Below are 9,599 nucleotides of genomic sequence, written 5' to 3'. Positions count from 1 at the left end.
CGGGACCACACTGACGGGCCCGGGCCTCGTTTTTACAGGACGCAGTTAGGTCATCAGAACCCCTCTGTGTCCTCTCTGGCTGGAAAGCCCCCCAGTGTCGTTCGCGGGGGTTATTTCAGGTCAGTGAAGGGACCGGGAAGAGGATTTTTAGCTGCATTGTTGAATTAGTTTTCGCCAGGAGGCACATTGTTAGTCTCATCATGAAAACGCATTAAAAGTTAAGCAAGATGCAGGCGTGTCAGACTGAACCGCTGATTCCAAATCCACAGGTCACACAAGGCGGCCGTGTGATCCGTGCTAGAAAGTGCGCAGCAGAAACGGGAGGAGGGATGCATTCTCGCTGCGAGTCTGGAAGAGGCGTGATGGCCTGAGGTTTCCAAGGGCGGGCGACACCAGGAGTTCACCTGGATTCCTCTCGCCTCTGAGGACCTTTGCTTCCTGTGACGTGCGCTCAGTGCTTCCCACGTGGAGACCTGCTAAAGTTTCCCACGACTCCCCGAAGCAGGTGTGTCGCTGCTTCCTGCACATGAAGGGATGAGTTTGGAGATGCTCAGAAGCTCGGCCAAGGTCACGCACCGGGCCCTTAACCACTGTGTGCAGAGCCAGGGATGGGGGAAGGGCCCTTTCTCTGACGACAGGCAGGTTTGGGGCACACACCATGCACTGGCTATTGTGCCGAATAACCCTGGGCTGCACTTACCTGGCAGAACGTCGCCTCATCTTGAGGACACGGAACCTTGCACCTGCTCTGCTCTGAGCCCGCAGGGATGACGTGGCTGGAGAGAAAGGCAGGACGCAGCCTCCTGCTGCGTGTCCCTGTGGCGGGGGGTCTCACAGTGCCGGCCCGGCCGCCAGCATCCGCCATCAGCGTCTCTGACAAGTTCAGGGACAAACTCACCTCCCCCACCCCAGCCCAGCCTGCACGCCAGAACTCCAGTCTCCCGTCCAACTCCGGACTGGATTCTCACTCAGGTGCCAACCAGGCAGTTTGCACCCAACAAGCATCCAACCCCCAAATCCTGGCCGTCCTCCCCGGCCCGCCCCACTCTGCCCTTCTTGGCCTGGGAAGGGGTGATCCTGTCCCGTTCGCTCAGGCCCAAAGACTGGACTCTCTTCCCGGCTCTCCCACATCCCTTGTCCACGCCCCCGGTGAGCACCGCTGGTGTCTCTGGACACGGACCCGGCACCTCCTCGCCCAGCTGCCCCCCGTCCGGGTGCCCGTCACCATGTCTCACGTGACTCACTGGAGGTCCCCTCACCAGGCTCCTGCTTCCACCCGACATTCTTTTTTGTTTTCTAATTTTTTCAATGTTTTTTATTTATTTTTGAGAGACAGAGAGAGACAGTGCAAGCAGGGGAGGGTCAGAGAGAGAGGAAGACACAGAATCTGAAGCAGGCTCCAGGTTCTGAGCTGTCAGTACAGAGCCTGACGCAGGACCTGGACCCACGAACCGTGAGATCATGACCTGAGCTGATGCCGGACGCTTAACCGACTGAGCCCCCCAGGTACCCCTCCACCCGACCTTCTGAACGATCCCGGCAAGCACTGGGGCCGACCCACCGCCCTGCTGCTCACAGCCCTATGTGGCTTCCTCCTTCTTGCCCAGAGGAAAATGGCCCCAAAGGGCCTGGATGCCCAGCTCCCAGCCCCCCTTCCCGCTGCCTCGTGCTGGCCACAGGGGCTCCCCCACCCCCCCCCCCGTGGTCCCTGCACGCTTGTGCAGCTGCAGCCCACACGCCCGGAATGACCTCCCAGAGCGCTGCACACAAGATGTCCCTCACGAGACCCCCACCCAACACCTGACACTTCCTGCCCCTTGGTGGCGCCTGATGATTTACACATGTAACTGCTTTTCAGTGTCTGGGTCACTAGCTAAAATGAGTCTCAGAGAGTCTAGGATAAATTTCCCAGATCACATAGTATCCGAATCCAGGAAGCCGGATTCCAGTCTGTCCTGGGAACCAAGCTCTGTGGCCTCTACCCTCTGTGAAAACACCCGAACAGTGAAACCCTGGACAGGAGTAGTTATGATTGCTGTGTTTTCTTTTGTTTTTATTTAAAAATTTTTTCTTAATGTTTATTAATTCTTGAGAGAAAGAGAGTGTGAGCAGGGGAGGGACAGAGAGAGAGGGAGACACAGAATCTGAAGCAGGCTCCAGGCACTGAGCCTTCAGCACAGAGCCCGACGCAGGGCTTGAACCCACAGACTGCAAGATCATGACCTCAGCCGAAGCCACACGCTTAAGTGACTGAACCCCCAGGTGCCCGACTACTGTGTTTTCAAATGCTGCTTCAAGGGCTGCAGCACACCCCTCACCCTGGAGCACGCGGGGCATGTTAGAGATGTTAGAGACGGGCAGGAAGACGGGATCAGTGCCCCAGGTGGTGGGCACTGACACTTATGCCGAGCTGGGCGTGTTCAGGCCGGAACAGGCACAGGGACAGGACAGGGTTGCTGACGTGGCCCCTCCCCGAGCTCTTCTCAGGAACGCCTCATCCCCATTATAGAGTCGAACACCTTTCCCAGGGAAGGCCGGGGGCAGGGCGGGGGGTGGGGGTGGTGGTGAACGCGCTCTGGTGACGCTCCAGGACAGTCCCCGTCACGCACACTGAACAAATCCTTTCTGCCGCAGCTCAGCCCTCACGTGGACCTTGTTCCTTCTCCATAAAAACCACATCAACTGTAACTGGGTCTTGCGACCCTCCACAGCCTCGCTGGCTCAGGAGTTTAAAAAGTCTATACCACCACCAAGTAGAAGTAAACATTAACGGGTTCCCCCAACCGCACACCTGCCCGGTAGTGATGTTACATGCGACCTGCATGTGGGTCGCACCTGAGACTTCCTCCTCGCCATCCTGTCTTCCTCCTCGCCATCCTGTCTTCCTTCTGGCGCGGACTGCTGCATCCTGGCGCGGGCCCCTGCAGCTGTCAGGCCTCCCACCGCGTTCCCCGCCCCCCGAACCTGGCTCCGACTGGCCTCCATCCCTCACGCTTCAGGTTTTGTCCCTCACTTGGCCCTTACCTGAGTCTGACACACGCTGTGCCTCGCCCTTTGAGAAGACTTCTGTTAAATCATCTTCTGCCTTCCCTTTTTTGTCACACTACTCGGCGTCTCCAAGAGAGCAAGGGACATGGTGCCCCTCTGTCCCCCGTTCCCCAGCCCTCCACCACCCCCGCCCCGTCCATCCCCCCGCCCCACTGGGATCAGACCCGAGCCTTTTCAGTTTTGACACCCCTCCTCGGCCTCGAGTCTGATGGCTTCACTGCTGTCCTGTCTTCTCTTCACAGAGATGACAGTGTCAGGGAATAAATACGGACGGCAACCCCTCGAAGTATCAGTGATTAAAGCAGAAGTTCACAAAGCTCTGTAGGGGGTCAGAGTATGGGTTCCCCATGAAGTTGGGGGAACAATGTGCATGTAGCATCATCTCCAACGTGTACATTTAAAGACCCGGAGGAAGTAAGAGTTATTTCCCGGTAGTGGGATAGTAGGTTACTCCTGTTTTCTCCTTTACTATTTCTTGTATTTTACAATGAGCCTTACAACCCGGTGGAACCCAAGGGCCGCGTCTGCGGCCTGCCCCCTGCTGGCGGTCTCCGGCAAATCCAGCGCCGCCGGGCCGCCTCTCCTTACCTGAGCTCCTCTCGCCTGACTTCTGTCATTTCTTTTCTGTTTTGACATCCTTTCTTTACTTTTGTCTTGTAAATATTTTCTTGCTTACTTTTTTCAGCAATACATGTTAGGCCATAGCTATTTTCAAATGATTCAATTCAAATGATTCAATTCGTATACTTTGTGTCTCCTCCAGAGGCTTGTGCCCACATCACCTTAGAACAGACTCTCACCGTGGGTCAGGGGAGCTTGGGGGACCAGCCACGGGCCCCCGTGGAAGGCGGAGGGGAGGCACGTGTGCCATCAGCAGTCAGTGGCCCTGGTGCCATCAGCGAGCGCTCCAGGACAGCCCGCGGCGGGCAGGTCCGGGGGCACAGGGCAGTCAGGCCACCAGCGTGGTCTGGATGAGAACGTGAGGGCCTGAAGCAGGGGGTCGCTCACCGCGGCTTTCCTTGCACGAGGGGCCACGGATTCATGGCTTCCAGCTTGAGTGTGCGGGCCGCGGGCCCCCCGCTGCGGTGGCTGATGCAGGCCTGCACGTAGGCCGGCTGCGGACACACTGGGTTTTGTGGGCCAGCCTAGGACGTCCAGGTGGCAGGGGACCTGGGTTACAGCGTGGAGTGTCCCCACGGTGGGGCAGACCAGACGCCGGGAGCACATGCAGAGAGAGGACACACGCACACGGGGACACCGGCTGTTCAGGACCAGGCCTGGGACGGAGACAGAGACGTCAGACAAACCCGGGCTTCCGGAAGGCAGGGCTGAGTCAGACCAACAATCAGGGGGACATGAAAGGGCCGGTAACACGGGGGCTACAAACGCCTTGCCGGACGGGCGGCTGGGAAGAGCCGGTGACCCTGCAGAGCAGCAGCGAAGGGCCAGACCGGGGCGGGCGGGCCGTCTGGGGGGGAACCGGGTGCAGACGTCTGCTGGGGGGTAGTAATACTTAGGGGGCCACATCCTGTACACTCCACGGGACACCGAGAGACCGGCCAGGCAGGACACTCCGCACCACATCCAGGACGGACCTTGTGGACAGTGAGCGAACAGGAGACAAAATCCCCGCCCGGACCCCGGGACTCAGTGGGGGAGACCTACAGTAAACGAAAATAACCCAAAACGCATCGCATATTTGGTGGTGGTGAAGTGCTGAGGAGAAGGTAAGGGAAAGGGGGTGTGGAATGAAGGAGGGGACAGAGTTTTCGTTTGGGTGGCCTGTGGGGGGCGCCTGGAAAGGTGACAGGATTTCCAGACCAAAGCAAGTGAGACAGCACCCACATCAGGAAGCGAGGGGCACGAGTCCTTCCTGGCACGGTGCCCCCACAGGGGCCGTGGTTACCGGACCATCGGCGCCGTCTCTGCCGCTGTGGTCACCGGCCTGCACGGCCTACGTCACAGGCGTCAAGCCGGGAGCAGCCTCGCACACAGGACAGCCGCTGGCTCGTAAGGCGGAAGCGGGGCTGCAGAGGTGAAGGGACCCGCCCGGAGCCACCGCCCCTCAGAGCCCGCGTCACGTGTGGTGGGCACGACACCCCCTTCCAACCGCCCCGCGCAGGACAGGCCCACCTTCACCCCTAGGGGCGGCGACGGGGTCATCTCTGAAGCTCGAATGGGCGCAGATGTGCACCGATGTGACTCAGAGGTCACGAGACAGTCACACAGCCGAGTGCCTCCCCCAGAATGCTTACTTGGTGGTCAGGACTAGGAACCCGCCGGGTCTGGGGGGACCCGGAATTCCTGCTGCTCACCCGGCCCAGCAGGAGGCAGAGTGCGGGCGGGTGTGTGTGGAGGGTTCTGCCTGGTCACAGCGAACAGTAGGATGAGTCTTCCTCGTGACCAACGCGGAGGGTTTTCTAACAGACTGACTTGGACTAATTACTCTGTGCCCCTCAGCAAATGATCTTCACCCCCCGCCCCCAGGAAAAAAGGAAAAAAGAAAAGAATCCAGATGCCTGAGGACTCATCCTGTCTTCAATCTGTTTTAACTGCACAGGGTTTTGGAGGCACAATGTCACGGCCTTGGCGGGCAGGTGGTACAGACGGGAAACATGACCTGCAGGTTCTAAGAACTCCATTCTTCAACTGAAGTGACAGAAAGGTTTTGAAAATATCTTAGATGCATTTTTTGGTGTATTTATTACCCGAAGGAAGCCAACACAGAACTTAGTAAATAAAAATAACCTCAAGAGTAAACCGTCATCACTTAGCTGGCAGCGCACAGGATGGAGAGCCCCCGTCATGATTTTCTCGCTGACGTCTGTGTTAGCAGGTGGTAAGCGGCTCCTCCCTGGCTCCGGCCAGCGTGGAACCGACGTAACGGTCCGGGAAGAGCTCACGAGAGAGGAAAGTGAACAGGCAGGGGCGCCTGGGTGGCTCGGTCAGTTCGGTGGCCAGTTCTTGATGTCGCTCAGGTCACGGTCTCACGGTTCGTGGGATCAAGCCCTGCGCTATCAGCACGGAGCCCGCTTGGGATTCTCTCCCATCCTTGACCTCGGTCTCATGCGTGCGCTCTCTAAATAAATAAATGAAAGAAGACAGTAAACAGGCCAGCTGTGTTTTACAGCTCATCCTAAGAGCCGTGTCTTACCAACGCCTTACCCCGTAACGCTGACTGTAGAACACATGTACGCAAACACACGCTCCATTGCAGTCATGCAATTACATGCATTTCTAAGGGTTCCAGCCACTGACTTCATAATCCTCTAATTTCACTTGCGGGGCAGAAAAAGTGAAATCCAGATTACGGAAAGACTCCAGGGGCTCTAGATCTGCCTGTGTGCGGGCCACACAGCTAGGACGCGGTCTCCTCACGGCCTGGGGGTGGGGGGTGGGGGCAGGAGGTGGCCAGGGGGCAGCTGGGGGACGGCAGGAGAGGCCGCTGGCTACTGACCGACTTCACGGAGCTCCCCGAGCAGGACGCGCGTCACCACGCGCTCTGCCGTCTTCTGCGGAGGCGCCGTCTCCCATCACTGCGCCACGCTGCGGTCGAAGCACGGCAGGACTTCTGCGTGGCGGGCGAGCTGCTGAGCCAGGGCCCGAGTCGTCCGGCGCGTCCCGCAGCCCGGACCGCAGGAGCAGCGCCACACAGGCCGCGTGCTGGCCCGTGCAGGCCAGGTGCAGGGCTGCGTGGGGACAGAGGCCACACAGAGCTGCTGCGGGAGCCCGGCCGGGATGCCTGCCCTCCACACAGCAGCCCTTCCCACGCGGTTTACATTCCCGTAAATCTGTCCCTGCGCTTTGCCTCTGCCAGATCAAAACGTGTTTCCTTTTCACCTGATCGGGTTTTAAAAACATCAACCAATTAGAAGACTTAAGAGATCTGTCTAAAGCAAAACAGCAAGTTAATGAATGAGATACAGGAGACTTTAAAGGGCAAAGAAGAGATTTTCAAAGGTTTGTGAATTTTTCCTGCAAGTCAAAATATTGCCGCGAATAGGAATGATGTGACAAAGAGAAAAAGGGACACATCTTCCCTTGGAAAACTAGCACTGAAGGCTTCTGGCATCATGAGCCCCAGGATCTGTTCTGTGAAGGAAGTCTCGTGTCCCTGAACTTGGGGACAGTCCTGTGCAGCCTTGGAGGGAGCTTCTGACGCATCAGGAACATATCGGCAAGGTGGCCACTGGCGCACAGGAGGTTATGGGGAGGGCTTATTCTAAAGTCCGAGTCTAAAGGATTAGCTCTGGAAATATCTTTCTGGACCCCAACTTTAAAACATTGCAGTGCTCAGTTTTCAAATATGCTCCAGAGAGACAACCTCAGAAACGTCTGCACTGCTGGGACAGCGGCATCGCCGTGGGTGAGGACAGAGGTGCTTCCGGCGCCGGCTGGGTTCAAAGCAGCAGGACCAGCAGCATCACCCCCCCTCCCCCCATGGCTTTGCCAACAGAGGAGCATAACACGAAAACCAGTGTTTCTAATAAGAAAGCCGCATGCCGTCTACCTCCAGCGTACCAAGAGCCCCCGAGGCGTGCGTAAGGAGCCGTACCTGATCGACTTCTTGCATCTTTACAGTTGATGTCAGCCCCCAAGGATAAGAGCACTTGGACCGTGCTCACGTGTCCTTCCTGAGTGTTGAAATACACTTGTTATCACCGTGACAAGGAATCGAGCAAGGCTTCAAACCCTAATGCACGTTAGGTACTTTTCCAAAATGCTCAACTGCTAACGCTGAATTTTCACCTCTAAAGGAAGACTCGTGTGGCTCTCAAGTTCTAGTATAGACCGTTAAAGATTCTGGTGGCATTTGGTTATTAAAATACAGAGGATCTACTCTCTAGGCCAAATTATCGACTAGTGTAGATGGGCTCCTATACTGAACTTCCAATGCTGGACTCTCTCCAAACAAACGTGGTCATGGCTGGATAAACAGGAAGAGACAGCAGCCCGTCCTGGCTGGGGGTCTTGTCACGGCTCCCATCACCATTTCCCAAGCACTTTACAGGCTTCCTGTCCGGCCAGTCTGTCAGTACGTGGTCAGCACACAGTGAGGCGAAAGTCAAGGTTGCACATTAGGGTGTTAGGACCCACTGGCTAGATGCCCCGGGGCCACGGTCACCCCCAGCACATCCTCCAACACCCCCCCCCCCACATAAATTCCTCCTGAGGGGGGCACAGGCAGGGGAGGGCAGTTCACAAGAAAAAAATTTATTCTTGTTGCAGCCATAAAAATAAGTAAAGCCGCTGAAGATAATGCACAAAACACTAACACTTAAAATGGGGCTGTGCGGAGCCACTTTTCCAGCGAAGACTTTTTGCACGTCTTAAGCAGGAGAGCCTCCCAGAAATCTGAGCTTCTGAAATCTACCATGAGGATAGAGCTAGGAATTTCACACAATGGATTTTTACAGCTTCAAATAACATTCTGAAAACGGAAAGGCGGAAAGGCAGGCGTGAACACAAAACCCAGGTGTCGCTTGGGGCAGAGGATTTTCCCTGGGTTTTACCCAGAGACAAATAAGTGCAGGTTCCTATTTAAAGGGACACTTCAGCGCAGGTCATGGGCAGCTCTTTCCTGCAGAGACGGAGCCGAAGGGACAGGACTGCAAGCTGTCCCCACGAGGAAGGAAGGGACAGACCTTAGCGGCGTAATGCAGTGCGGTGAGGTGGCCTGCTGCTCTCACGTCCACGTCTGTGCCGAGTTCAGAGACCAAGAAGCGGATGGCTTCGTTCTGCCCGGTGAGCGCTGCCCTGTGGATGGCCTGTGCCCCCAGGGAGTCCTGGGCAGACGTGCTGGCCTGGTAGACAGGGGCGTGGGGGTGAGAAGAACAGAAGTAAGGAGCAGAGACCCGGGACCACGGACCTTCTGACGTCTGGGCAAAACTCTGTGGCCTTTATACGTTTTCCTGGGTAGATGACAGCCCAGCTGAAGCCAGACCCTCGCAGCCTCTCTAACCAGGAGGGCACTCGGCACTCCAGCCAGAAGGGCACCCAATGGGGACAGTCCGCTGTTACCGTGAAAGTGCCACTCAGCGCTACATTGTTTACTCCTCGCAGGGACCCCCTGAAGAAATTACATGTATCTCTGCATCACAGATGGCCACACTAACGGTCCCGGAGGTCAAGGGGTCCCCCGGGGAAACCCTGGTGGAGCTGGGATCTGAACCCGGGATTGGAATAACCCTGCTCTCGGTTTGTGCCCGGAGCTAAACCTGGAAGGAAGCAGCAAAGCCATAAGCCCACTTCCGTACCTGATGCTGTTCCAGCAGCAGCCTGGCTACGTCGATGTGGCCGCACTGAAGCGCGTCCATGAGGGGTGTGGAGCCGCACCGATCCCTGCAGTCCGGCTGGTACTGGCACCTGGAGCCCAAACCCACGGTAGGTGACTCGCGGCACGGATGAGCTGGGACAGTCTCCCCCAACCCCTCTCGAGAACCGGCCCACTGTCCCCTGCACCTCTGTTTCCCCTGACCTTCCTCCGCCAGCCTTACAGATGCGCCTCTTCCCAGCTCCTTCCGCCAGAAGCTGGAGGTGCCCCCCCCCCC

General features: G+C 57.2%; 1 protein-coding gene across 1 annotated transcript in view; it reads right to left on the bottom strand.

The window, feature by feature from the left end:
• Positions 1-5,581: 5,581 nt before the first annotated feature.
• ANKRD16 (ankyrin repeat domain 16) overlaps positions 5,582-9,599 on the bottom strand; it is a 10,114-nt gene continuing 6,096 nt past the window's right edge. Inside the window, 6 exon segments of the mRNA XM_029954675.1 lie at positions 5,582-6,127; positions 6,506-6,648; positions 6,650-6,737; positions 7,604-7,682; positions 8,694-8,852; positions 9,306-9,414. Of these exon segments, the coding sequence (XP_029810535.1) occupies positions 6,582-6,648; positions 6,650-6,737; positions 7,604-7,682; positions 8,694-8,852; positions 9,306-9,414 (502 nt within the window). The 3' untranslated portion in view covers positions 5,582-6,127; positions 6,506-6,581.

Source organism: Suricata suricatta, chromosome 10 (assembly GCF_006229205.1).
Source record: "Suricata suricatta isolate VVHF042 chromosome 10, meerkat_22Aug2017_6uvM2_HiC, whole genome shotgun sequence".
In the NCBI taxonomy this organism is placed as follows: Eukaryota; Metazoa; Chordata; class Mammalia; order Carnivora; family Herpestidae; genus Suricata; species Suricata suricatta.
Note: the sequence above shows the minus strand (reverse complement) of the source record. Positions and strands in the feature narration are given on the sequence as shown.